Source organism: Tachyglossus aculeatus, chromosome X1, assembly GCF_015852505.1.
Source record: "Tachyglossus aculeatus isolate mTacAcu1 chromosome X1, mTacAcu1.pri, whole genome shotgun sequence".
Taxonomy (NCBI): domain Eukaryota; kingdom Metazoa; phylum Chordata; class Mammalia; order Monotremata; family Tachyglossidae; genus Tachyglossus; species Tachyglossus aculeatus.
This window is the reverse complement of record NC_052101.1, coordinates 38153369-38180836: the sequence shown is the minus strand read 5'-3', so window position 1 is coordinate 38180836 and position 27468 is coordinate 38153369. Positions and strand designations below refer to the sequence as shown.

Genomic DNA, 27468 nt, shown 5'->3' with positions numbered 1-27468 from the left:
TCTGTTTAATTTGTGCCAGGGATTGGCAGGGGTAACCTTGGGGAGTGGAAAGAGCACGGGCTTTGGAGTCAGAGGTCATGGGTTCAAATGCCGGCTCCGCCAATTATCAGCTGTGTGACTTTGGGCAATTCTAGACTGTGAACCCACTGTTGGGTAGGGACCGACTCTATATGTTGCCAACTTGTACTTCCCAAGCGCTTAGTACAGTGTTCTGCACACAGTAAGCGCTCAATAAATATGATTGAATGAAGTCACTTAACTTCTCTGGGCCTCAGTTACCTCATCTGTAAAATGGGGATTAGGACTGTGAGCCCCCCATGGGACAACCTGATCACTTTGTAATTTCCCCAGCATTTAGAACAGTGCTTTGCTCATAGTAAGCGCTTAATAAATGCCATTATTATTGTTATTATTATTCTCTGGGCTTCAGTTAACTCATCTGTAAAATGGGGATTAAAAGTGTGAGCCCCACATGGGACAACCTGATTACCCTGTAGCTATCCCAGCAGTTAGAACAGTGCCAGGTATTAACAAATACCATAATTATTATTATTATGCTGAGAAGCAGCATGGCATAGTGGATAAAGTACAGGCCTTGGAGTCAGAAGGACTTGGGTTCAAATTCTGACTCCCACTTATTTGCTGTGTGTCCTTGGCCAAGTCACTTCACTTCTCTGTGGCTCAGTTATCTCATCTGTAAAATGGGGGTTAAGACTGTGAGCCCCATATGGGACAATGACTGTGTTCAACCTGATTCGCTTGTATCCACCCCAATCAATTAATCGTATTTATTGAGTGTTTACTGTGTACAGAGTACTGTACTAAGCACCTGGGAGAGTACAACATTAAACAGACACATTCCCTGCCCACAACGAGCTTACAGTCTCACTTAGTACAGTGCCTGGCACAGAATAAATGTTTAAAAAATACCACAGTTATTATTATTATTACCTCTGGATTGGATATTTCCTAACCCAGCCCCTCAGAGATCCCAACTCATTTCACATTTCAAGTGATCTGAAATTGTTTCTTAAGCCCCACTCCACTTATATTGCCCCCAGGTTGGGGTGGGCCCTAAGAAACGTCAGTTCATTCAATCGTATTTATGAACTCTCCTGCAGTTCATTCAATCGTATTTATTGAACACTTACTGTGGACAGAGCACTGTACTAAGCGCTTGCAGTTGTGGGGGCCAGTCTGAGCCTTAGACTTAGCTTGGTGGGCCCGGGGTCCATTCATTCTGCCATATTTATTGAGCGCTTACTAGAAGCAGAGCACTGTACTAAGTGCTTGGGAGAGTGCAATACGAAAATAAATGGACACAGTTACATTCCCTGCCCACGGCGAGCTTACAGTCTAGAGGACCGTCCAGGCCCTTGTCCTGAAGTACCACCTCGAGTTTAGTCTGGGATCTCCCCTCCCGCCGACCCCACCACCTTACAGACCCTGGAGGCTGAGGTTCAGAAGCCCATCCAGCTGCCCGCGTCTCCCCCAAGCCCTCAGCTCCACGCTGGCCCTGCGCTGCCGCTGGGGTTCTCCTGGGCTGGCAGGGAGGGAAGCCGGGGCTCTCTCTCCATCTGCCACAAAGAACACAGGCATCCCTGGTGGCACTGCAGCAGGCCCAGCGTCACGTCCTGGCATCACGTCCCACTTCCCCAGTCTGGCTGGGTGATCACATCCCCCGCCAGCCCTCAGTGGGCGACCGTTGGCCGCGCTGCCTGGAGGAGGGAGGCTGGTGGGCCTCTGGGATCAGCTCTGCTATGGATATAGACGTGCAGATTCACCCTCCAGGGCCACCCAGGAGGCTACCCCCACTGGAAACTTGCCCCACCATACCTGCACAGCTCGACAAAAATAACCACCGCAATTCCCTTCCATGTCTCTCTGTGGCTCACCTTAACCCCTCTCCCCGCAATCTACTTCTTGTTCTCTCCCTCCTCACGCCCCCGCCGCCCAGCCCCGCCGCATCCCTTCAGTTTTCCCTCTTCCCCAGGCGGCCTCCTGGTGAAATTCTGGGGGGTCTAGGAGCTTGGGGTTCCTCCCATGCCCCAACCTACTCACGTAAGGATGGAGAGCAATGGGCGGTGGCCAGCTCTGGTTACTTCCTTCGTCGGGCTGCCCGCTTCTGCTGGGGCCCTGGGGACGAGGTGCAGCAGAAAGGCCTTCTGCTGACCGCTCCCCTTATGCCTTCCCAGCTTAGCAGGGTTAACTGGGGCAGGGCCAAGAGGAGGAGGAGGCTCTGCCTCTCCTTAATCGCCTTGCTGGCTGCCATTCCACTTGGCAAAGACAGCCTGGCTACTGCAGGTTGAGGTTTCATCCCAACAGACTGACCGGGCTGACACTTAAGCTGGAACCACAAGCCCTGGTGGGCAGGGGACAGGCAGGTGGGGAATGGGGGGCAATCCAGTGGGGTCAGAAGGAGCCAGGGCACAGTCACCAAAGGGATGGGTTGTGGGACCCAGGGGAGGGGAGAAGACCTTCCCCGTATGCCACAAAGGGCAGAAAAGGATGGGATCTCTGCTATCTTTGCCCCAAACTGTCTAGACTGTAAGCTCATTGTGGGCAGGGAGTGTGTCTGTTTACTGTTATATTGTACTCTCCCAAATGCTTAGTACTCTACTCTGCACGCAGTATGTGCTTACAAAATACAGTCAAACGACAGAATGAATAAATGTGGGGAAGTGGCCTCTTCTTACCCAATCCTGCCTGTAATGGAGCATTCCTCTTGGAGTGTAAGCTCGCTGTAGGCAGGGAATGTGTCTATCAATTCTGTTATATTATACTCTCCCAAGCACTTAGTACAGTGCTCTGCACACAGTAAGCACTCGATATGATTGATTGAATGGAAGAGAGTGGGAGGGGGCTGTGAAGAGACCCCTTCTCTTGGAGCAGGAGGCAGGAAGCGGGCCACTGAAGCGGGCTTCATCCCTAAGCTCAGCCCAGAATGAGCCTAAGCCACTTTGGCATTCCAGACCCTGCCGTTCCTGATCCCGCCTGCCTCCTGCAATCCCCAGGGGAGGAGGGGTGGAGGTGGGGGGCTGAGGAGGAGGCAAGGCAGGGGATAAAAAGAGACACGTTTAATTTTAAAATCTTTCCCTTTAAAAAAAAATAGTACACATATATGAAGTTTACAGCGTAAAAAATAATATCTCGGTTGTATAAATGTGAATTAACGTGAGTCCTAAAAATACATTTGTAAACCTAGGATAACTGTACATCTTTGGTACCTTAGTGTCATACAACTCAGTTCGGGCCCCAAGCTCCTCCCACCCAATGGCTCAGCACTGGTTAGCAGGGCCTAGAAGGGTGGGGTCTGGGGTGCGGAGACCTTTATTGGCTGTGGGATCCCCAACCAAGAGTCAGAGGGAGCAAATCAGTGTGATAGAGTCCTATGTCTGCTGCTCCCAGGGCCTCCTGGAGGGTCAGAGGGAGGCTGGAGATAAGGTCAGGACCCCTGGACAATGTGCTTGGAGCCCAAGTGCTTTAGTCCCTTTCCCAGAAGCCCAGGGCCGGAGCCACCAGGCCTTCAGAGTCCACCCCTCCCGGAGGCAGGGCCTTTCCAGAAATTCTTCCACATCCCAGATTGGTCCCTCTCTCCATCTCGGCCTTGCCAGCCTCCCTGCTTCTCTGTGCCCTGCTTCCACTTCCCACTGGGGTCCACCGGGGCCCTCACCCTCACCCCCCTGGGTTTTGGGTTGGGCTACCAGGAACCATCCTGGCTAGAAAACTTCCTTCAGTTTGGCTTTGGTCAGGGTAGGGGGAGGCACACAGGAAATAAAGGATCTTCACAGGGCAGGGATGGGGGATGGAGAGGTAAGAGAAGAAAGAGTTCTCTGTAGGCATCAGGATGGCAGCCTCAACTCTAGGGGTGGGCTGGGGTGCTTTTGGGAAATAGGAAGGGGGATATTAACTCTAGACCTGCCAGGCTGCCAAGGAATCCCTAAGGAGATCTCTCCCTGCTTTTGGCTCCCCCAGCTCTCCCTTCACTGGTTTCCTGCCCACACCATCGTGGATGAGTTTACAACCCATTTGGGGACATAGGAAGGGTCACTTCCTCAGACTGACTCTGCTTTCAGAGATTTCTGCCACCCTGGGGGCCAGACAGGGCCATTCATTTCCCATCAGGGCTGGAGGACTGCCAGCTAGCTGGGGTTAGTGTTTGCAGTCGGCTCTGGGTGGACCCTGCTCAGCCTCCCCCCGAATTGTGACCCTCCCTTAGCCCGGAAGCCTGGTCTCCCAGGACCTGAGACCTGTGCTTGTCAGGACAGGACCAGGGCAATGCTGTCTGGGCTACGCCTATAGACCATCTGGACCTTCCTCCCCTCCTCAGGACTTGGAGCCGCAGCGCTAGTGGTACACTTGGTCCGGGGGGTGGGTGTGGATGGACATGTCATTTCTACCCCTTTCCATCCTCATCCATCCCAACTTCTCAGCCATTTTGCAGTGCTTTGGGTCCATGCCAGGCTCTAGGGACGGGAGCTGCTCAATTTAGTTTCAGCTGCAAAAATGCCCCCACACGCCCATCCACTCCCCAAGACCACCCTCCTCTCCCCTCCTGACTGGTCACTGCCTGCCTCAGGCTGAGAGACCAGTCCGGTCAGCCAGCTGTGGGTGATGAGCGGGGGTCCTGTACCCCAAGCTTGGGCACCGTCAGTGGAGCCGCCCCTTTGGCAGGCCGGGAAGGGCAGAGAGGGAGCGGGGAGGGGGAAGTCCAGGTGGGGGGCAGTCCAGGTGCGAGGCAGAGCCCAGACTGGTGCGAAATGTAGGGGGGTGAAGAAAAAAAAGTGCAAGTGAAGAGGGAAGATCTCCCTGACCAAAGTGAGGGAGGGGGAGGAGAGAGGGGAGGGCTGAGTCCAGGGTCCAGGGGAGAGACCTTCAGAATAGCCAAGAAAGAAACCCAGTTCCCCAGGTCGCTGCCTAGGAGAGGCAGCAGCCTGCAGGCTTGGGAGGTTTCTGTCTGGAGGGCAGCTGTGCGGCCCTCAGAGACAGATCCTGGCACCCTTAGGACTAGAGCCCAGGCTGCCTAAATAAGAGGCAAGGAGCAGGGGATCTAGGGTTCCTCTTGAGGTTCCACAGGAGTGGGGAGAGGCCACAATCTTCAAGAGGTTCCCTTTGCTTTTATCTGCCGTGCAGACCCGGGGTCAAGCCAGGGAGCCGCAGCAGGAAGGCTATGCACACATCCCCCTGCCCCTTTTTCCCCAGAAAGAGGGAGGAGGCTGGGGTGGCATAGGGAGGGAGGGAGAGGCGCCCCAGCTCTTCCTCTCCAGGAGAGACAGAGGATCGAGCCATGGCTAGTGAGTCAGCCAGAGGGTGTAGCACACTCGGGCCCCCACAGCCAACCCACCAGAAACCACTTCTCTACTTCACCCACCCTGGCATGGCTGCTCCAGAGCCGGAGGCGGGGCTGGTCTTCGGGGGCACTGGCCGGGGCTCCCAGGGGGCTGTGAGAGGAGGCCACCGGCTGAGGCCGACGAGGCTGGTGCTTCAGGGGGCCAGGATCTGGATTCCCCCTGACCCCAAGTCCCGCAAGGGTCCCTGAGGCTCTCAGATCAGGCTTGGGCTCAGGGGTTCAGTGGAGGAAGAGTTCTCGGGGGAGAGGGTGGGATGAGAAGGGCAGGCGAGGTCCCAGCCTCGTGCAGAGCAATGTTGGCGCAGGGCATCCCGGCAAAGGGGGAGAAGGGGCCGGGCACCCGGGGGCCCACACAGCTCTGGTGGAGAGAAGCTGGAGGGGACAGTCAGACTGGCAGGTGTTTTGGGGGACATGGGTGGGGAGGGCCCCTGGGGCAGGACCCCTGTCTATCCTGGAGGAAGGTCTCCAGCGTAGGCCCAGCTACAGGAAACTGTCCTCCACCTCCGCCGGTAGCCCGGGCTGCGGCTGGCCTGCCGCCTCCACCTCCGGTTCCGGCTCTAGCTCTTCCTGGGGCTCCAAAGGGCTGTCGCAGGAAATGGTGGAGGATGTATTGACCTCATTCAGGGTGGAGCTGAGGGAGGAATGGGGGACAGTGAGGCAGAAGGTTTGGCCGGGCTCCTTCTGCCCTGGCCCCAGGAAGAACACTCCCCTTGGGACCACCGTGGCTGACCATCTGGCAGAAGTGGACATCTTGTTTCCAGGTCAGGGGGCCCCTGCGGCAACCGTTGGCCCACCAGCTCCCCTTAAGCTGAATAGAGGGGTTGTTCTTTAAGCCCTTGAGTCAAATCGATGGGTGTGTCTACTGGCTTTGATCCCAGAACCCACCAGGGCTCAGTGCTGACCGGACCAGGGGGCAGCAGCACCTTCTAGCCAAAGCCTTGAGTGTGCTGGTCAAGGTTGTTAATATGGTATTTGTTAAGCGCTTACTATGTATCAAGCAGAGTTCTAAGTGCTGGGGTAGATACAAATCAATCAGGATGGATACAATCCCTGTCCCACATGGAGCTCCCAGCCTAAGTAGGATGGAAAACAGGTATTTCTCTCTATTAGCCCTTTTAGACTGGTGAAGTTGAGGGTCGGAGTGAGCCTAAATGTTGTGTCCCTTTTTGGAAAACATGTCAGGGAACATCTGGTTTCCCTGACCAGGCATTCAGCTTCCCAGCCTGTGGGAGCACAGGGTGGGGGCAGAGCTGGAACCCAGTGGACAGATGTTTAGAGCTTGGAATAAGAAAGAAGTCCCTCAGAGCTCCTTAGTGGCACAAAGGATGGAAATAGAGAAGCATCCTCTCCTCCACTCCCCTTTCCGCAGTGTGACCTTGGACAAGTCGCTTAACTTCTCTGTACCTCCGTTACCTCATCTGTAAAATGGGGATTAAGACTGAGAGCCACATTGGGACAGGGACTGTGTCCAACCTGATCAGCTTGTATCCACCTCAGCATTTGGAACAGTGCTTGTCATGTAATAATAATAATGATGGCATTTATTAAGCGCTTACTATGTGCAAAGCACTGTTCTAAGCGCTGGCGAGGTTACAAGGAGATCAGGTTGTCCCATGGGGGGCTCACAGTCTTAATCCCCATTTTACAGATGAGGGAACTGAGACAGAGAAGTTAAGTGATTTGTCCAAAGTCACACAGCTGACAATTGGCGGAGCCGGGGTTTGAACCCATGGCTTCTGACTCCAAAGCCCGTGCTCTTTCCACTGACCCACGCTGCTTCTCAGCGTAGTGAGCTGAGCGTAATGAGCGCTTAACAAATACCATTATCATCACTCTCAGGTGTTCACACCAGATTCTCCAATAAGAATTGCAGAGCCAGTCCAGCCCTAAAAGAGGGCATCTGGTTGACTACCTCTTTTTAAGTCAGCCTGGTAAGCAAGGAATAAGCCATGCTTGTTTTTAAGTCAGCTAGCCAGTCCTCACCCCTGACTGGAAGTGACTGGATGACATCAACATTGTCTCCTGCTTGCCTTCTCTCCCAGGGTAGTAGGCCAGGAGCTATTCCCAAGGCTTGCTCAACTTCACATCGCCCACCCCCCTGGCACCTGCTGAGCCAGCCCCAGGGGCCCGGCATGGAGCGGGCATACCTGGCAAGGCTGTGGGAGCCGTCCGGGGGCAGGTCGTCGTGGCTGCCACTTTCAGGCTTGGGGTCGGGCAGGGGGATGATGTAGTTGTTCTCTCCCCCGTTCCCCTGCACGTCCGTGTAGAGAACCGAGCCGGTGTCCGGAGGGGCCCCGGGACGGCCCAGTCCGGGTATCTGGGGGCGGGTCCGGAGCACGGCAGGGTGTTCGCTCCTCAGAAACTCTTCATCCACCTGCTGGTATCTCTGTTCCCGCCAGCAGAGAGGGGAACAGGATGAGGGTGTCAGGTGATGGGGATGGCCGGCCAAGCCACTCCCAGAGGCTCCAGTCCACACTCAAGGAGTGGTGGCCAGGGGCCGCATCGGATAGGAGCCAGCCCCCCCAAAAGGGCCATCCCTCAGCTCGCTGGGGGGTAAGCGGATTGAGCCCTTTGGCCACAAAAATGAAGGCGCGTTGCTCTGCTGAAGAAAGGAAGGAAGGAGGAGGGGGCCCTCTTGACACCGGCCCTGAGTGGAATAAAATGGCTGGGCCATGTTCAGCTCACATCTTCTGGGACCTGGAAGTGTTGGTGAGTTGTTCACTCTCTGCTAAACTGAGAGAGAGAGAGGGTGGAGGGCAGGAGGCAATGGAGTTTTTCTATAGGTAGGACAGGTCTGGGTTTGTGTGAGGGAACCACAGACTCTCTGAGGGGCGTGCTGAGCAACTAGGAAGAAAGCCTGCTAGGTCAGGGCGGGTGAGCCTGGAGGCTTGGTCTCACTCCCATCTCTACCTCTCGGGGCCTCAGTTTACTCCTCTGTGAAATGAGGGAAACATCGAGGCAACATTAATCCTCGAGTTCTTTGTCGGGAACAACAGTAGCCCCTTCCTTCCCTGACTTCCACCCAAATGGGACCTCACCCCATCTGCAAGGCCATGGGGCTCCTTGGGGCAAGGAGGAGGGCCGTTGTTTTAAAGCCCAACTCTTCTGCCTCCAATGCTGTGACATTGACTGTGAGGGAAGTCAGGGCTGGGGCGAGAGGGTGGGCCTGCCCTGTGAGGGTAACCGGGTAGGGCTCTGGTAGAGTCCAGTCTACTGGGCGCTTACCTTCTTGTAGCCCTCTCCCAGGAGGCCTTCCAACAGCAGCACCAGCTGGGCAAAGGAAGGTCGGATCTCAAACTTCTCTTCCCAGCATTTCTGCATGACCTCGTAGCTGAGGAGATGGGAGTGAGTCAGCCAGTCAATTGTATTTATTGAGCGCTTAGTGGGTACAGAGCACTATACTAAGCACTTGGGAGAGTACAATATAGCAATATAACAGAAGTCTCTGCCCACAACAAGTTTACAGTCTAGAGGGGTAGGCAGACCTTAATATAAATAAATTGCAGATATGTACATAAGTGTCGTAGGGCTGGGTGGGGGGATAATAATAATAATAATGATGATGGCATTTGTTAAGCGCTTACTATGTGCATAGCACTGTTCTAAGCGCTGGAGCACTGTTCTAAGTGCTGGGAATAAAGGAAACAAGTCAGAATAATGCAGAAGGGAGCTGAAGGAAAGGAAAAGAGGGCTTAGTTAGGGAGGGTCGGTGTGGGTCAAGGGCAGCTGGGAGCAAACTCTTCCGCCATGGGGCACAGCAAGGGAGAGGAAGATGAGAACGAGGAAGAAGAGGTGGAGAAACAGGAGATGGGGAAGAGTGGAGGGAGAAGGAAGAGGGGAAGGAGAGGAAGCAGAGTCTAATAGAAAGAGAATGGGCCTGGGAGCCAGAGGACTTGGGTTCTAATCCTGCCTCTGCCACTTGTCCACTGTATGATCTTGGGCAAATCCCTTAACTTCTCTGTGTCTCAGTTACCTCAGTAAAATGGGGATTAAGACTACAAACCCCATGTGGGACAAGAACTGTGTCCAATTCGATTATCTTGTATCTTCCGTGACACTTAGTACAGTGCCTGGCACATAGTAAGCCCTTAACAAATACCATTAAAAAAAGAGAAAGGAGAGGGAAGAGGAAGAGAAGAAGGAAGAGGAGAAGGAAAAGATAGAGGAGGAAGAGGACCAAGGAAAGGAGGAGGGCCCAGAGCCCTGCAGGTCATACTCACATCTCGTCGGAAGCGTGAGAGGGCTTGGACATGCGGTAACCGCGCTTGATGGCCGTGTAGAACTGCTCGTTCATGGGCAGTTCAGGGTAGGGTGTGCCACCTGTAGGAGTCACCAGTCGGAGTTATGCAGGCAGGGCCACACTCGAGACCCAATCCAAACACCCAGCCCATCCCGGGGAGGTCCCATCTCCTGGGGACAACTGCCCAGGGACTCTCCCAAGCGCTCAGTACAGTGCTCTGCACATAGCAGGATCTGTGAGAATGGAGGACTTGGTCTAGGGAGGGCTGGCGGAGACCTGGGAGTAGGGGCCGCTCACCTAAGATATAGGGACTGTAGGGCACGTGACCCCTCTGGGAGGGGGAAGATGAGGGGACGGGATGTTTTCCCAGGGGAAGAGGGAGGGAGAGAGTGGAACACTCACCCAAGGTGAAGATCTCCCAGAGGAGGATGCCAAAGGACCATACGTCACTCAGGGTAGTGTAGAGATTGTTGAAGATACTCTCAGGGGCCATCCACTTCAGGGGCAGGAAGGTCTGGGGAGGGAGGGAAAGTGGGTACGGATGGGTGACCTTCAGGCTGAAACTCCCCCCAGCCCCTGACTCCCCCTACTCCTTGGTCTATAATCCTGGGAGGCGGGGAATCCAACCTGAGGCTCTGAGGTGGAATTCCTCTTTCAGCCCGGCTCGCCTCTCAACCCAGGAGCGAGAGGGAGATGGGTGGGTGTCTGACCCGCCGTCAACTCCTCCCTAAGGTTGATGGGAAGCTAGCCAGTTATCATGTCTGTGCTGCTTGTGATTTTAGGGCTCTGGGTTTATTCATGTCTCTGAAACTGTCCTGACTCCATTAAATTGTAAACTCCTTGAGGGCTGCATCCTGCCTTTCCCCTGTTATGCCCCACAGGTGAGAGCTCTACCCCCCAGCTGGGATTCAGCAAAAGTTGTTGACTTGCGGGATGCTGGGCCCTCTCTCCTTCTCACCACCCGCAGAGAGGCCAGCTCTCCCTCCGCCTTTGTAGCCTCCCTGCCCTGCTGGAGGGAGCCTCCCCGGGCAATTTCTCCAGAGGTCCACAGCCAGCCAGCTTCCAACCAGATTAAGGGGACTTCAGGGCTGGAGTTAACCTCCCCCTGCCATCCGCACCCCAAAGCCTGGCCCTGGCCTCTGCCTGGATGGATCCCAGTTGTTGGGGCGCCAGGAGATGAAAGCGATGTCAGCTTCCAGATGAGTGCACCTCTGCCTCCTATACCCCTGACTCAGAATGGTCTCTTCTGCAGCTGGGTTGCATGCGAAGAGGGGCAACTCTTGTGCAACCAACTGGCAGAAGTCACCCCGGGTGGACGTTGCCCTGGAACCAGGTTTCGCTTCCTGTTTGTCTGGGACACCAGTATCCAAAGGCCAATTGGAAAGCCCCAGCCTTAGCCGGCTCCCCCAGGGGCAGACTTCTACCCAATTTTTGGTCATCTGTGCCCTCCTGGATGATCACGGGCTTTATGCTTCGGCCCCTTGGGTTTGTGTTCATCAATCTGACTACCCATCTGGTCTGCCTGTCTGTCCATTAGACCGAAGGCTCCTCCAGGTCAGGGGCCTCTCCACAGCTTGGTGCCCATGGGGCTGGCAATAAGTCCCAGGGATAGGCTGTCAGCCCACTCAGCTACAGCTCTACATGACCTTGGTACCAGCCTAACTAGCGTTGGCCCCAGAAGCGATGCGACCGCATGCCCCATGGGAACAAAGACGTCAGGCCACCGATACAACCACATCGCCCATGTAGGGTTGCCCTGGAGGATGCCAAGACTGGTAGTCTCAGAACACCTGGGGCTACTGCTCAGAAATGAGGCATTACAAAGTTGCCCAGGCTCTGTACCCAGCTGCCAAGTTGTCCAGACGGGGTGGGGTCCCCCGGGTCCTGAACCAGCCAACAAGAGGACTCGGCTTGGCTCATTCAGGACTCTTTCCCCAGGCAGCCACAGCTGAGAGACAACCAGGGAGTGGTCTCAACTGGTCTGAGGGCCAAAGCCATCCCTTAGCCTTAGCGGGCCTGGCCTTTCCGGATGGGAAGCCACGGTTGGAGAAGGATGTGGCCACAAGGTCCAGCCTGGCTGTGCTCCTGACTGTTGGGGTCCCGGGCCACATCTGCCCTGTTGGGGTCTCACTCTTTCCGCCTATAAATGAGGCCAACCCTACTTCCTCTCCCTCATCCTGAGTAATGGAAAAATAAGATGATATGGTTGGCTTGGGTTTGGGGGGTTATTTTTTAGGTTTGATGGCAAGCCCCTCCTAGTAGTTCTCTGGGCTACTCTGGGCTGGGCCTGGGGTATCTAAGTCTCTGGCCAGATGTAGTTGATCAATCTATCAATCAGTTGTATTTGTAGTATTTGGAGTTCCTCCCTCTGCTATTCTCTTATAATAAATAACTAGCCTCCAGGGGTTGGAGTTTCAGTCGAACATTGGAGGGCAGAGAGACCCAGTCCTTGCATTCACATAGCCTGTGGCTGGGTCTACTGGCCCTAATCTTGGCCCAGGAAGATGAGCTAAAAGGCCAGGGCCACTCCAGTGAAGGAGTCCATCACCGTCATATCAGACATGAGCAGAGTCACGTTGCAGGGAGCAGGGAGGGGCACAGTGAGGGGGTGAGGGGCGGGAGGCGGGGGCAGACAAGTGACTCACGCTGCCCTTGGAGATGTAGTTGGAGTCTCTCATGATGTCCCGAGCCAGGCCAAAGTCACAGATCTTGACCAGTTTTCCCTCGCAGATCAGCACGTTTCTGGCAGCCAGATCTCGGTGGACGCACTGAGACAGAGAGGGTGGGTCAGGTTCGGGGCATGGAGAGGACAGCACAGCTAGGGGATCTGGTCCCTTTGGGCAAGTCACTTAACTTCTCTGGGCCTCAGTTCCCTCATCTGTAAAATGGGGATTAAGACTGAGCCCCCTGTGGGACACCCTGATCACCTTGTAACCTCCCCAGTGCTTAGAACAGTGTTTTGCACATAGTAAGCGCTTAACAAATGCCATTATTATTATTATTATTATTATTATTATTATAGTTGCGGGGAGTGGGCAGGGAAGAGGCTGTGGTGCCCATTGCCCCTGGAACTCACACCTCAGGAGAGAGAAGAAGGATGGGGTGGGAGTTCATTCAATCGTATTTATTGAGCACCCACTGTGTGCAGAGCACTGTACTAAGCGCTTGGGAAGTACAAGTTGGTAACATCTAGAGACGGTCCCTACCCAACAGCGGGCTCACAGTCTAGAAGGGGGAGGCAGACAACAAGACAGAACATATTAACAGAATAAAATAAATAGAATAAATATGTGGGAGCTGCGTATGAGGGGCGAAACCACGAGGACTGGACAGCCCTGCTGCCTAATCCACTTGGCACTTACATTCTTGGAGGCGAGGAATTCCATGCCATTGGCCACTTGGTAACTAAAGCCCACTAGATCCATGTAGCTGAGGAGGGGAGAGTCATTGACCAGCGTGGCCCTGAAGGTCCTCTCAGGAGTTGGCCCATGGGGGTCTGGGAGAGAGAGAAGGGAAACAGGGACCACTGTAGACATGACTACTAACCCTAGCCCCCTCCCCATGGGTAGATTCCTCAGTCTACAAGGGACCCCCAGAGGTTAGCTAGCCCATTCCCCTGCCTCTAAGCCAGAGTGCATTTAACCGGCCTCCGCAACCTCCTCTAGCAGTGACACCAAAGGAGAGGAAAACGCATTCATTCATTCATTCAATCGTATTTATTGAGCCCTTACTGTGTGCAGAGCACTGTACTAAGCGCTTGGGAAGTACAAGTTGGCAACATAACCTCCCTGCCCTGCATCAACCCACCAGTCTAGGATGGCAGCCATCACCTGTCTCTCCTAATGTGTCTTGATGTCTCATCTAAATCCTCCCTGCTGCAATTCTGGCTGATGCCCTCCAAAATAATAATAGTAATTACAGCAAAAACCATGGTATTTTTTAAGCTTTCACTAGTCACTTAACTTCTCTGTGCCTCAGTTACCTCATCTGTAAAATGGGGATGAAGACTGTGAGCCCCCCCGTGGGACAACCTGATCACCTTGCAACCTCCCTAGTGCTTAGAACAGTGCTCTGCATATAGTAAGCGCTTAATAAATGCCATTATTATTGTTATTATTATAGGAATAGCACTATAATAGGCACTGGGGCAGGCACAGGTTGATGAGACCAGACACTGTCCCCATCTCCTAGAGCGCACGCAGTCTAAGAGGGAGGGAGAACAGATACTGAGTCCCCATTTTACAGATGAGGAAACTGAAGACCAGAATAGTCAAGCAACTAGCTCAAGGTCATTCAACAGGCAAGTGACAGAACCAGGATTAGAACCTGGGTCTCCCGGCTCTAAGGCCTGTGTCCTTTCCACTAGATTCTCCGATCTGGTAACCTCTCCCTAACAAGCTCCCTCCAAGGATGTCAGGAATTGCCAAGGGCACTGGGTTCTTCCCCTACCCCTGCCCTTCATTCATCATTCATTCAATTGTATTTATTGAGCGCTGTGCACAGAGCACTGTACTAAGCACTTGGGAAGTACAAGTTGGTAACATATAGAGACGGTCCCTACCCAATAGTGGGCTCACAGTCTAGAAGGGGGAGACAGACAACAAAACAACACATATTAACTTTGCTCTCCTTTTCAGTCAATTCAATCATATGTATCAAGCGCTTACAGTGTGCAGAGCACTGGACTAAGCGCTTGGGAAGTACAACTTGGCAACATATAGAGACAATCCCTACCTAACAACAGGCTCACAGTCTCTTTTGCAAGTCCTCCCAACCCCATTCCACCCCCCCACAGGCTGAGGTGCTGCATCCCCCCTTCCCCCACACCCTGCTCCCCATCCCATCCCTGTCCTCTCCGGTACCTGAAGGGTTGTAACTGTCATAGGCAGTCACGTAGTTGGAGGTCTCGAGGTCGGCATACTTGACGTCCCCCTTCATGCTCAGCATGGGCACATAGTCCACGGAGTCATCCTTGCTCATGTCCATGTAGCCCCCGTCGCTCTCCAAGGACACTGATGTGGGGCTGCAGCGGCAACAGGAGGGCGAGGGGGTCATTGGAGCTGCCGGGGCTGGGAGGAGACATCCCTCTCATCGCCCCCCGCCAGGGACTGATTGACTGTCCAGTGGAGGGCTAGGGATCAGCAGTAGATGGCAGGCCAAATTCCCTCTCGTCTCCCACCCTCTGGGGTTCAGGTTGGATCCCCTCCTTCCCCTGGCCTGGAATGCCCTCCCTCCACACATCCGCCAAGCTAGCTCTCTTCCTCCCTTCAAAGGCCTATTGAGAGCTCACCTCCTCCAAGAGGCCTTCCCAGACTGAGCCCCCTTTTTCCTCTCCTCCTCATCCCCCCACCCTACTTCCTTCCCCTCCCCACAGCACCTGTATATATATGTACAGATTTATCATTCTATTTATTTTACTTGTACATATTTACTATTTATTTTCTTAATGATGTGCATCTGGCTTTATTTCTATTCTGATGACTTGACACCTGTCCACATGTTTTGTTTTGTTGTCGTCTCCCCCTTCTAGACTGTGAGCCCGTTGTTGGATAGAGACCATCTCTATATGTTGCCAACTTGTACTTCCCAAGCGCTTAGTACAGTGCTCTGCACACAGTAAGCGCTCAATAAATACGATTGAATGAATGAGTGAATGAATGGATCTTTGGGGCTGTTTGTGTCCCACACCCTGGACCCCAGGAAGACTCTGCTTTTTCCCCTTAGTGTTTAGAGGGTGAACCCCCCCGAGGGACAGGAACCATGTCTAATTCCCACCTCTATTTTTCCCAGAGATTAGTACAGTGCTCTGCACGTAGTAAGTGCTTAATAAATACTATTACTAGTTCTTAGCCCAGGAGTGGCAGGCCTTGGAGATTGTCTTTGGGCCTGAGGGGTTGTCTCGCTCCTCCCCAACCTGCCCCTTCCGCATCACCCTACGGGTTCCCTCTCCTCTCCTGGAAGCAGGCCGGGCCCCTTTGCCTTCCCTACCTGGGTTTTATCTGGACTCGATTCCCCCTAGGATGCCCCGAGGTCAGTACAGGATCAACCCCTTAAGTTTCCACCATCCATCCAGAGGGGCCGAGCAACAGCCAAAGAAGCGGGATGCCTAGAGCAGATTCAGCCACCCGGCCCGGCCCTCCCTCCCTCTCGGCACCCTCGCCGGCGGGGCGGCGGGGCGGGTCACCTGGAGAGCTGGTACTCAGGCGGAGCGTTACTGTATAGCTCAGCCTCCCGCCGGGCCTTCTCGGAGCAGTGCTGGAGGAAGGTGTGCTTGTTGCGATGGAGGTAGTCCACCAGGTCGCCATAACGACAGTACTCCGTGATGATGTAAATGGGGCCTGATGGGGGAGAAGCCGGAGGGGCTCGTTGGAAGGGACGGCTTGGGGTCTGGGAGGATGGGGCTTCAAGGTGGAAGTCCCTGCCTCAGGCTGAGGGGGCCTGGGAAGGCTTCTGGGATGACCACGGATGGGGCAGGGAGGAAGGGGGGGCAAGGGAGGTTCACTTGACTTCTCTGTGCCTCAGTTCCCTCATCTGTAAACTGGGGAATAAGACTGTGAGCCCCCCGTGGGACAACCTGATAACCTTGTATCTCCCCCAGTGCTTAGAACAGTGCTTGGCACATAGTAAGCACTTAACAAATACCATCATTATTATTATTATTATTCCAGCTGGGAGGGTGGGAAGGGAGGGCAGGGAGCGGGTACCTCCTTTGGTGCAGGCTCCCAGCAGGTTGACGATATTCAGGTGGGGCCCCAGGTGGCTCATTATCTTCAATTCGGACATGAGGGCCTGCTTCTCACTGCTCCTGGCCGTGGCTGAGGAGAGGGATAAGGGTGAGGAGTTCTTTGTCTCAGAGGCTTCTTCCCACTTCTCCCCCTGTGGCCCTGATGTATTTCTTCCCCAGGAGGAGCTGGGCCTAGCCAGAAGCCTCATGCTCTTGGCTCTTGGATGAGGGTGAGCAGGAAGAGGAGGGTCTCTGCCATGTGACCCGACGAACCAGCCTGAACCTTCCCTCCTTGCCCTGTTCTGGCCTCCCTCCCCTCCGGCCCCAGGCCCGCTCACTTCTTCCGAGCAATAGTGGGATTCACTGAACACCCACTGTGGGCCATATATAGGTGCTCAGGTGCTTGCTGGGACTCTGGAGAAGAGAATTAATTGGGGAAGGCTTTTTGAAGAAGGTGGATCTTAGGAAAGTTTTGGATGTAAGGAGAGCTGTGGTCAAAGTTGGGGGACTAACTTTGATGGCAGGGATCACGTCTAATGTTGCTGTCATCACATACTCTCCTAAGCACCTCACTGGAAGAACACGGGCCTGAGAGATGATGTGAGTTCTAATTTTGGCTCTGACACATGTATGCTGTGTGGCCTTGGGCAAGTCATTTCACTTCTCTATGCCTCAGTTATCTCATCTGTAAAATGGGGATTAAGGCTGTGAGCCCCATGTGGGATAGGGACCTGATTAGCTTGTACCTAGCCCGGTGCTTAGAACTTTGATATGTAATAAGTGCTTAACAAATGCCATAATTATTATTATTACAGTGCTCTGAACACAGTAAGAGTTCAGTAAAGACCATTAATTGATTGGTTAAGAGGTATGGTTACCTTGGAAGGAATGGGAAGAACCACCTGAGGTGCAGCAGGTGGAGAGCTCTCTCCATCTTCAAAACCTTCTGTAATCCCACCTCCACCAGGTTTTCCCTGATTAATTTTTCTTCTCCCTCTGTCACGTCCTCCCAACTCTCACCTCAGCACTGTTTTGCCACCTCTGCACTTACCCACTCCCAACTCAAGAGCTTAGTACAGTGCTCAAGTGCTTAGTACAATGCTCTGTACACGGTAAGCGCTCAATAAATACAATTGAATGAAATACGATTGAACAAACAACTCACACGTGGCGATTCTGTATCTCTAGATCCACATACCCTCTACCATTTAAACACTCACTATGGAGCCACGTATTGGTCTTCTCATTCTCTTTTCCCCTGATGTGTACTTGATTTTGTGTCTATCTCCCACACTGTGTTATAAGCTTCTTGGGGGTAGAGATTGTGTCTTTAACTATGGTACTTAGTGCTTAGTATGGTGTCCTGTACACAGAACACTCAGTAAATACTATTGATTGATTGAGGAGTAGGGAGGGGAGGTGGGAGAGAAAGGGGCCCTCCAGTCATAGTCCGGTTTTGGGACTCAAGAGAAGCAGCGTGGCTCTGTGGAAAGAGCACAGACTTTGGAGTCAGAGGTCATGGGTTCAAACCCCGGCTCCACCAATTGTCAGCTGTGTGACTTTGGGCAAGTCACTTCACTTCTCTGTGCTTCCGTTCCCTCATCTGTAAAATGCGGATTAAGACTGTGAGCCCCCCGTGGGACACCCTGATCACCGTGTAACCACCCCAGCGCTTAGAACAGTGCTGTGCACATAGTAAGTGCTTAATAAATGCCATCATTATTATTATTAATGGGGAGAAAGCTCCCCAGGAAAATGTTTAGGGATTTTTGGTCTCTCCAATTTTCCCCCAGCCTCCAGGAGCACAGCCATCCCCTGTCAGAGGCACACCCCGTCTGGATGGGCAGACATGGTACCTTGGCTCCAAGCGGGGTAAGGACATGTGGCAGGAGGATGGGGGTCAGAGCCCAGCCGGGCCCCATGGCACTGTCCGGTATAGTGCTGCGGAGGGCACAGAAGCAGCAGAGGATGAGTGCAAAGCAGGAGGGAGATTGTTTTGGAGGGAATGTTATGCTGCAGGCATTAAAATGACCATCACAGTCCTGTGCCAGAGGGCCCCACAGCTCCCCAAATCCCAAGCCAGGGTGAGCCAGGGAGAGCGGGACAGAGGATAGATGGAGGAGGAGAAAGGCTCACATTTCAGCATCTTGACGGCCACTTTCATCGTCGACTGGGAGTGGGTCAGGCCATGCGCCGTGGCCTCCACCACTCGTCCAAAGGCCCCGGAGCCCAGCGTGCGGCCTGTAGGGATATGAGGAAGGCCTCTGAGCCCCTGCTCACTCCATCCCTGGATAAGCAGTCTGGCATCCGGGGGTGGGGGCGGGCAGGCGAATGGAGCTCTGAGCGGGGGGACCCCTCAGGTCCTATGTCAGGGCACAGCTATGCCAACTAAGGGCGGCCAGGAGGGGAGAGCCCAGATCAAGAGCTTCCCTGCCCTCTAGTTCAAACTCCCCGGGCCGTGCACGGAGAGGCCTCATCTGGTCCATGACCCTGGCTCCATGCAGACCAGACCCTCTCCTATTAAAGAACATCAGAAGAGGAGATTCCAACCCCCCTTACACCTCCCATGGCCTCCCAGCCCCCTGATTATCACCAAATCACAGAACTTCAGATTGGGTGGGCTATCCAGTCCCCTCTAGACTGTAAGCTCATTGTGGGGAGGGAATGTGTCTGTTATATTGTTATATTGTATCTCCCAAGTGCTTAGTACAGTGCTCTGCACACAGTAAGCACTCAGCACTTTTGACTGACTATCCAAAGATCATCCAGTCCATCCCTCTGTCTCTGGGGCAGGGTTTCCCCTAGGTCTGACTCTAGCCCTAAAAATCTACATACAATATCGCTGCAGAAATATTAAGGCTTTTTGCTGAGCCTCCCCTCAGCCCTCTCTTCTCGAGGTCTACCCATCCTTACTCCCAAGCTGTGACTTTGGGGCAACCTTGAGGTCAGAGGTACGAGCAACCGGATATAAAATTGAGTCTAAAACAGTGGCCTTCTCTGTGTGGGGCCAGCAGGGCCAACTATGTGTCATTAGTAGGCCCCCAGGTGAATTAGACCAGCTCTAACTCTGCTCTTCCCAAGATTCCTGTCTAACTCCTCACTGGAGGGTGAAGTTCACGGCCTCCCAGACTGAGCCCCCTTTATCCTCTCCTCCTCCCCATCCCCCCCCCCCCCGCTGCCCTACCTCCTTCCCCTCCTCACAGCACCTGTATATATGTATGTACAGATTTATTACTCTATTTATTTTCCTTGTACATATTTACTATTCTATTTAGTTAATGATGTTCATTTAGCTTTAATTCTATTTATTCTGATGACTTGACACCTGTCCCCATGTTTTGTTTCGTCATTTGTCTCCCCCTTCTAGATTGTGAGCCCATTGTTGGGTAGGGACCATCTCTATATGTCACCAACTTTACTTCCCAAGTGCTTAGTACAGTGCTCTGCACACAATAAGCGTTCAGTAAATATGACTGAATGAATGAATGAAAAAAATGAATCCCAGATTTCAGGAAGCTTCAGAACCACGGGCCTCCTGTCCCCCATCACCTTCTTCTCTCTAACCCCTTGGGAGAAGGTTGGACGGGTCAGCAGGAGGAGGGGTGGGTGGAGGGAAAGGAGGTAGGAAGGACTCTGGGGTCCTTGTGAATTCCAGAGGCGTGAGAGGCAGGAATGCGGGAAAAGAGGGGGTGGACGGGAGGGGCCGGCCTCATTACCCAGAATGAGCTGATGCCGGGGGAGCTCCCAGGTGGAGTCATAAGGGAGCTGCATGGGGTCCACGTAGATGTACTCATGGCCGTCCGAGCTGACCGACTCGATCACCTTCCAGCGGATCTCGTAGCGCGGTTTCTGGGGAGAGAAGGTGCTGGGTTGGTGATGGGGAGGTCCAAGAGGAGGGATGAGGAAAGGAAGGGAGGGAGCTCCAGACTGGTGTGTGAAGGGCCAAGGGCCCCTCCATTTCATGGGGATGGTCAGCGGCGTTGACAGGACAGGGGCCTCAGGAGGGCAGGTCATGATCCCAGGGTCCCTGGGTGAAGGCTAGTCCAGGGCTGGGCTCCCTGGAGAAGGAGGGACTTCAGCTCTGCATGAGGCCCTGAACTTTTCCTGGGGTCAGTCAGAGCCTGGGTCAAGGACTCCTTCTCTACCACCAAGTCTGAGCCAGCAGAAGTGGGGATGGGGGAATACTTGGGTCTTTTACCATTAACTAACTGCTCTCTCCTGCTCTGCCTCAATTCAAAGTTCTTGCTCTTCCCACCCTAACCTCCCAGCTGGCTGGGTCTCCCCTCCCATCTCCACTCCATCACACCCACCCTTACCTGTGGTGGGACTCTCTCCCCTCTCCCCTATCTTCTCTCCCCTCCTAAATCTGTCAGTCCACATCCCTCTCCACTCTCTCCCAAGGTAACTTCCTCCAGGCAGCCTTCTCCAGGCAGCCCCTAATAATAATAATAATAACGGCATTTATAAAATGCTTACTATATGCAAAGCACTGTTCTAAGTGCTGGGGAGGATACAGAGAGATCAGGTTGTCCCACCTGGGGCTCACAGTCTTAATCCCCATTTTACAGATGACGGAACTGAGGCCCGGAGAAGTTAAGTGACTTGCCCAAAGTCACACAGCTGACAGTTGGCAGAGCCGGGATTTGAACCCATGACCTCTGACTCTCAAGCCCGTGCTCTTTCCACTGAGCCAAGCTGCTTCTCCCCCCTACTCCCCTCTCAAGTCATCCCTTCAATCCCCCTTAGCACACATGTGTATATATTGGTTCATTTATTTATTCTTTACTTCCTTTTGCGGTTGCCAGTTAAATCTATGTTTTCCCTCTGGTCCCCACTGTACGTATATCATCTCTGACCGCCTGTCTCCCCATTAGATAGTAAGCTCCTCAAGGGTACAAATCATATCTTTTGTTTAGTACAATGTCTGTGGACAGCAGGTGTTCAGTATACCCTGACAGTGACACTATTAGATGCACAGCAGATGGAAATACATGAACAGGGATGGCTGAGTCCGATCTTTCTCTGGGCCCCTGGGCACCCGGTTCGGTGCCGGGCCCCCTCAGGTCCTCAGTGAATAGTTGCTGACTTCAGCGAAGGTAGTTTAACAGTGCAGGCCCTGCTTGGCCAAAGCGTGTAGCCCTGACTCACTTAAGGACTGTGTCCCCGAGGGCACAGTCTCAGAGCTGGTACTTACCTTCTGCCACAGCACGATCAGGATCACCAGGGAGATGACGGTGAGGACCACCAAGGCCAGGATGGCTGAGATTACCACCACCTTAAAGGGCAGAGCTGGAAGCAGAGAACAGGCAGGCTGGGCCTTCCCCTGCTATGCCCCCATTTCCCGCTCCCTTCTGGGTCGCCCTTGCCCTTGGATTTTCACCCTTCATCTGCCCCTCAATCAATCAATCAATCAATCAATCGTATTTATTGAGCGCTTACTGTGTGCAGAGCACTGTACTAAGCACGTGGGAAGTACAAGTTGGCAACATATAGAGACAGTCCCTACCCAACAGTGGGCTCACAGTCTAGAAGGGGGAGACAGAGAAGGTACATATCTGTAATTTATTTATTTATATAAATAGCTGTCTCCCCCTCTAGACTGTAAGCTCTTTGTGGGCAGGGAATGTATCTACCAGCAGTGTTATATTGTACTCTCCCAAACACTTAGGACAGTCTTAGCACACAGAAAGTGCTCAATAAATACTACTGATTGATCTATTTACAGAAGCAGCGTGGCTCAATGGAAAGAGCCCGGGCTTTGGAGTCAGAGGTCATGGGTTCAAATCCAGCTTCTGCCAATTGTCAGCTGTGTGACTTTGGGCAACTTAACTTCTCTGTGCCTCAGTTACTTCATTCCAGCGCTTAGAACAGTGCTTTGCACATAGTAAGTGCTTAATAAATGCCATTATTATTATTATTAAAAAGGGGATTAAGACTGTGAGCCCCCTGTGGGACAACCTGATCACCTTGTAACCTCACCTTGTAACCTCCCCAGTGCTTAGAACAGTGCTTTGCACATAGTAAGTGCTTAATAAATGCCATCATTATTGTTCTTATAATTATTGATGGACTGATTGAGTGTGCCTGGGTCTTCCCATCTCTCCCTGTCCCTTATCAGGCACTACAGCAGGTGGGTGGGCCAAAGCAAGTCGCTAACCCCCTTAAAAAAAAAACCAATCAAGTATATGAAGAACACTGTTTATCTGAAACGGAGCACTGAAACAATTGTACTTTGGGGGCTGAAAGCTTACATAGCCGTCTGCACACTAAAGACCCGGTTTTTTGCCGGAGGGGGTTGGTGTCGTACCACTCAACTGTAAAAATAAATCAGTCTTTCCTGTACATTAACAATTCCCTAGGCCGAGTTGAACACAGAGTCTCCAACACACACACACTCCTTTCTCCACCTCCACCTCATGACGATGCTTTTGTACAATTGCTCTTGGGACAATTGGCAGCTTTCAAACCCCGTGAGGGGGACCTGGTGTGGAATGCAAGTGAAGTAGTACTTAAATTTGGATGCAGCCCCCCGAAGCCCTCAGCCTATGCCTGTGGCCACCCCCTCTGTGGGGGTGGGAGGGAACCCGCTTATGTCCCAAGGGGAATCTGGGAGCCCTTATGCAGACTGTAAGTTCCTTGTGGGCAGCGGAGAGATCATAATAATAATAATGACAATAATAAAGGCATTTATAAAGCACTTACTATGTACAAAGCACTGTTCTAAGCACTGGGGAGGTTACAAGGTGATCAGGTTGTCCCACAGGGTGCTCACAGTCTTAACCCCCATTTTACAGATGAGGGAACTGAGGCCGGGAGAAGTTAAGTGACTTGCCCAAAGTCACACAGCTGACAATTGGTGGAACGGAGATTAGAACCCCTGACCTCTGACTCCAAAGCCCGGGCTCTTTCCACGTTGCTTCTCCATGATTCTCCAGATCATGCTCACCAATTCTATTGTATTGTACCCTCCCAAGCGCTAAGTACAGTGCTCTGAGTAAGGTAAGTGCTAAGTGAATACCATTGATAGATTGAGTAATTATGTCTGTGCTGTGTGGGTTTGAGTGATGGTTGGGAGCGGGGCAGCAGCGGAGTGCCAAGGACCGGGAAAGGGTGGGAAACTGAGGACTGGGAAGGTGGGGAATGGGGAGGGGGGGACCTCGCAGTATCCCAGCCTCATCTTCTGGGGGCTGGGGGTGTGCAGGGTGGAGACCAGAAGCTAGGGTACTCCCAGGGGTTGGGGCTGAAGCCTGCCGGACTCACTGTGAGGGACAACAGTGACCTCCTGGGTGTTGGTGTCCAGCAGGTTGCTGGCGGTGCAACTGACGGACAAGGGCTGGTCCACGTGACGCAGGCGGAGGGCACTCAGAACTTCAAACACCTTCTCATCCTCCAGGTAGGTCACGTTGGTCTCCAGCTGGACCTCCTCAGAGCTGTTCCCCAGGAGGGTGGGCTGCACGTCACGGGGGCATCTGCTCCGGGAATGACAGTCCTGACAGTCAGCTCCCCATCCCTCCGCTCCTCCCGATACCCTTGTTCCAGGGCCGACCCCACCCTGGACGGGGGGCCACCACTCTGGCCAGAAAGACTGTCCCCACACTGCGACTCTCTCCCAGGGGCCCCAACATATTCATTCAATCGTATTGAGTGCTTACTGTGTGCAGAGCACTGTATTAAGCGCTTGGGAAGTACAAGTTGGCAACATCTAGAGATGGTCCCTACCCAACAGTGGGCTCACAGTCTAGAAGGGTAGCCTGCCCTTCTGTAACCCCACCCCTGAAGCCACTGACCAGAAAACAGGGGGTGAAATGGCTCTCTCAGGGGTCCTTATCTTTCCACAGCTGCTGCCACCATCAGAGCTCTTAGATTCAAAGCCCTCCTGAGAGCTCACCTCCTCCAGGAGGCCTTCCCAGACTGAGCCCCCACCTTACCTCCTTCCCCTCCCCACAGCACCTGTATATATGTTTGTACAGATGTATTACTCTATTTATTTTACTTGTACATATTTATTCTATTTATTTTATTTTGTTAATATGTTTTGTTTTGTTGTCTGTCTCCCCCTTCTAGACTGTGAGCCGGTTGTTGGGTAGGGACCGTCTCTATATGTTGCCAACTTGTACTTCCCAAGCGCTTGGTACAGTGCTCTGCACACAGTAAGCGCTCAATAAATATGATTGAATGAATGAATGAATAGATGAGTAAGCTCTGCTGATGGGGCGCCCCAGTAGCTGGAACCCTAGGCCAGTAGCCCGGGCTGACCCAAGAGTCATTCGATCGCCTTTGCGAGTGCCATTCCCCCTGCCTCAGTTGCCCACTCCCAACACTTACATCAAACCAGCTCTCTCCCTTTCCAGATGCTCCAAAAACTGACCTCCTCCTCCTCCTCCAGGAAGTCTTCCCAGAGGAACCTCACATGGCCCAAGCTCTCTGATCATTCCGCTTCTTCCCGAAGAAGCTTTGTGAAGGATGTGTAAGAGGTCTATGATATTGGTACTCTGGTGTTTCTTTCCACCTTCTGCTTAGAGCATCTTCATTTTCTGGCATCCAGGGAGGCGTCCAGCCAACCCCACCAGAGGGCAGAGCTTCCAAGCAGAGAAATTCAGTGGCCCACACATTCCGGAGTGTATGTTTCGCTACACCTTCTCCTAAGTACTCTTTCCCCAGCTAGAAGGATGGCCTGAAATTCCCGAGTGTATGTTTCGCTACTTTCTCCTAAGAATTTCCCCAGCTAGGAGGATGGCCTGAAATTCCGGAGTGTATGTTTCGCTACACTTTCCCCTAAGAACTTTCCCCAGCCGGGAGGATGGCCTGAAATTACCCATATTAACACAGCAGTTATTCGCATTTAGTGTTTCAAGACCATGACTTGTCAATCTAAAGGCACGCAGGTCTTCAAACACTCGGGCTTCTGCTGTAGGATCAGAGAAGGGTATTTAGTCCAGGTTCAACTCTGCTAAGGGTAAGCATGTCCTCCACTGTGATTACTATCTGGAAATACAGGGAAGCACAAGCAGGTGCTGGGGGAGAGGGGATCCTGAAGGGGCCAGTTCCCACATTCTTTTTAACCAGTCCCCTGAAGTCTCCTTTCCTTCCTCCCGGGGTTCCTGCTTGATTCATTCATTCATTCAAAAGTATTTATTGAGAGCTTACTGTGTGCAGAACACTGTACTAAGCGCTTGGGAAGTACAAGTTGGCAACATATAGAGATGGTGTCTATCCAACAACAGGCTCACATTGCCACCACTGTACTGTTCTGTGTCCCTGTTTCCCTGCTCTCCCCACATCAACCCTAAATTCACACAGATGCTTGTTCCCCTAACACTTCCACTGAGGCTCCAGGCTCAGTTAATACCAGAGGCTCAGTTAATTCTGTGAGTATTGTTCACTGCTCAGCTGAGCTCTCCCATGTGTTTGGTCCAGGGCTCCGCACTCAGTAGGAGCTCATTAGAGATCACTGACTAATTGAGTGTTATCCATCCCTGATGAGGCAGCAAAGGTGCTTTTGACCTCCCACACGATTGCCCTAACTTCTCTCCTCCCTTTAGCCAGCTGGGTCCTTTCTCCACTCAATTTTTCAGGAATCCTCAGCCACCCACTGCCCATTTGATCTGCTGCCCTGAGCCTCCTCTCTTTCAGATTTAGGGCTAGGACTGGGATATTGTGCTTGTGCACGTACACACACCCCACCCCACCCCACCCCCCCACCTGCTTGGCTGACCAGACAACTGGGAGCAGTAGTTTCGGTGCTACCAACCCACTGCCAACTTGTCACTCTTGGGACCTTTTTTAATGGCACGTGTTAAGACTTCTAGACTGTGAGCCTGCTGTTGGGTAGGGACTGTCTCTATATGTTGCCAACTTGTACTTCCCAAGCGCTTAGTCCAGTGCTCTGCACAAAGTAAGCGCTCAATAAATACGATTGAATGAATGAATGTGCCAGGCATTGTATTATGTGCTGGCACTGCTCGGCTACAGTGCTTTGAACACAGTAAGTGCTCAGTAAATACATTTGAATGAATATAAGCTAGTCTGGTTGGATACAGTCCCTGTCCCACATGGGGCTCGCAGTCCAAGACTTGAAATCCCAGCAGCCCTCGGGGCAACCGAACATATGCTAGGAGCCAACGAGACGGCCTCTGCACCCCTCCTTCCCACAGGGAATGCTGAATTCAACCCAAAGAAAAACAAGCGTTGGGCGTGGTATGGGCCGCGCCCTTGTTGGGTTCAGCCTGAGCCAGGCCCGGTCCAAGACAGGTCAGGTAAGGTCGTTCTCCAGGCCAAGTCCCATGCTAGCCTCAAGCCAGCAGAGGGATTTCCTGACTCCAGTCCGGGTCCCCGTTTTTGTTTTCCCATAAGCGGCTGAGGCATTCCTGCTAGGGTGACTGACCTGAGCGGTCAAAGACCCGTATGTTCTCCAGCCCCAGAGGGAGGGAAGGAGGGAAACATCTGAGACCCAGATGTCTGAGATCGGCTTCAAGAGGCAACAGCAGCAGCAGGAAGCATTTCCGTTTCACACAAGAAAGAGCTTCCAGCTAGGCCAGGAGACCCCAGACCCGATCACTCAGAGAAGCAGCGTGGCTCGGCGGAAAGAGCCTGGGCTTTGGAGTCAGAGATCATGAGTTCAAATCCCGGCTCCGCCAACTGTCAGCTGTGTGACTTTGGGCAAGTCACTTCACTTCTCTGGGCCTCAGTTACCTCATCTGCAAAAATGGGGATGAAGACTGTGAGCCCCCCCCGTGGGACAACCTGATCACCTTGTAACCTCCCCAGCGCTTGGAACAGTGCTTTGCACATAGTAAGCACTTAATAAATGCCATCATTATTATTATTATTATTACTCTAACTTGGAGAGTTTAAAGGAAGGGGGTACATCTTGGCCAGAAGCGGGGATTGAGCCGTTAGCTGCCTACTGGTCCCTTTGAGATCAGGGGTGCAGGGGGGGCCTTCTCCCAGTTGCCTTTTCCCCAAGTTCCAGCTTCCCCCCTGCCCCCCGGGGGAGGGGCCATCCTGACCTCTTGAAGTCGCTGCAGGTGAACCAGGTGACTTGGGGCTGGGGCATTCCCTGGGAGCGACACGTCAGGATCTGCTCGCCGCTGTTGGGGTGGCTCTCGGTAAGCTCCACCACCTTGGCTGGCACTGCTCAGGGGCGAGGAGGAG

The 27468-nt window shown here is 53.1% G+C and overlaps 1 protein-coding gene across 2 annotated transcripts in view; it reads right to left on the bottom strand.

The window, feature by feature from the left end:
* Positions 1–3061: 3061 nt before the first annotated feature.
* Positions 3062–27468, bottom strand: part of PDGFRB (platelet derived growth factor receptor beta) — a 77513-nt gene continuing 53106 nt past the window's right edge. For both annotated transcript variants that reach the window (XM_038772264.1, XM_038772263.1), the window contains exons 10-24: positions 27324–27447; positions 23575–23783; positions 21509–21603; positions 20031–20163; positions 18451–18555; positions 16295–16405; positions 15775–15928; positions 14453–14613; positions 12953–13086; positions 12236–12358; positions 9993–10104; positions 9571–9670; positions 8576–8681; positions 7498–7736; positions 3062–5981 (exon numbers count right to left, since the gene is read on the bottom strand). In XM_038772264.1, the coding sequence (XP_038628192.1) occupies positions 5831–5981; positions 7498–7736; positions 8576–8681; positions 9571–9670; positions 9993–10104; positions 12236–12358; positions 12953–13086; positions 14453–14613; positions 15775–15928; positions 16295–16405; positions 18451–18555; positions 20031–20163; positions 21509–21603; positions 23575–23783; positions 27324–27447 (2057 nt within the window). In that variant the 3' untranslated portion in view covers positions 3062–5830. The remainder of the gene's footprint in view (positions 5982–7497; positions 7737–8575; positions 8682–9570; positions 9671–9992; positions 10105–12235; positions 12359–12952; positions 13087–14452; positions 14614–15774; positions 15929–16294; positions 16406–18450; positions 18556–20030; positions 20164–21508; positions 21604–23574; positions 23784–27323; positions 27448–27468) is intronic.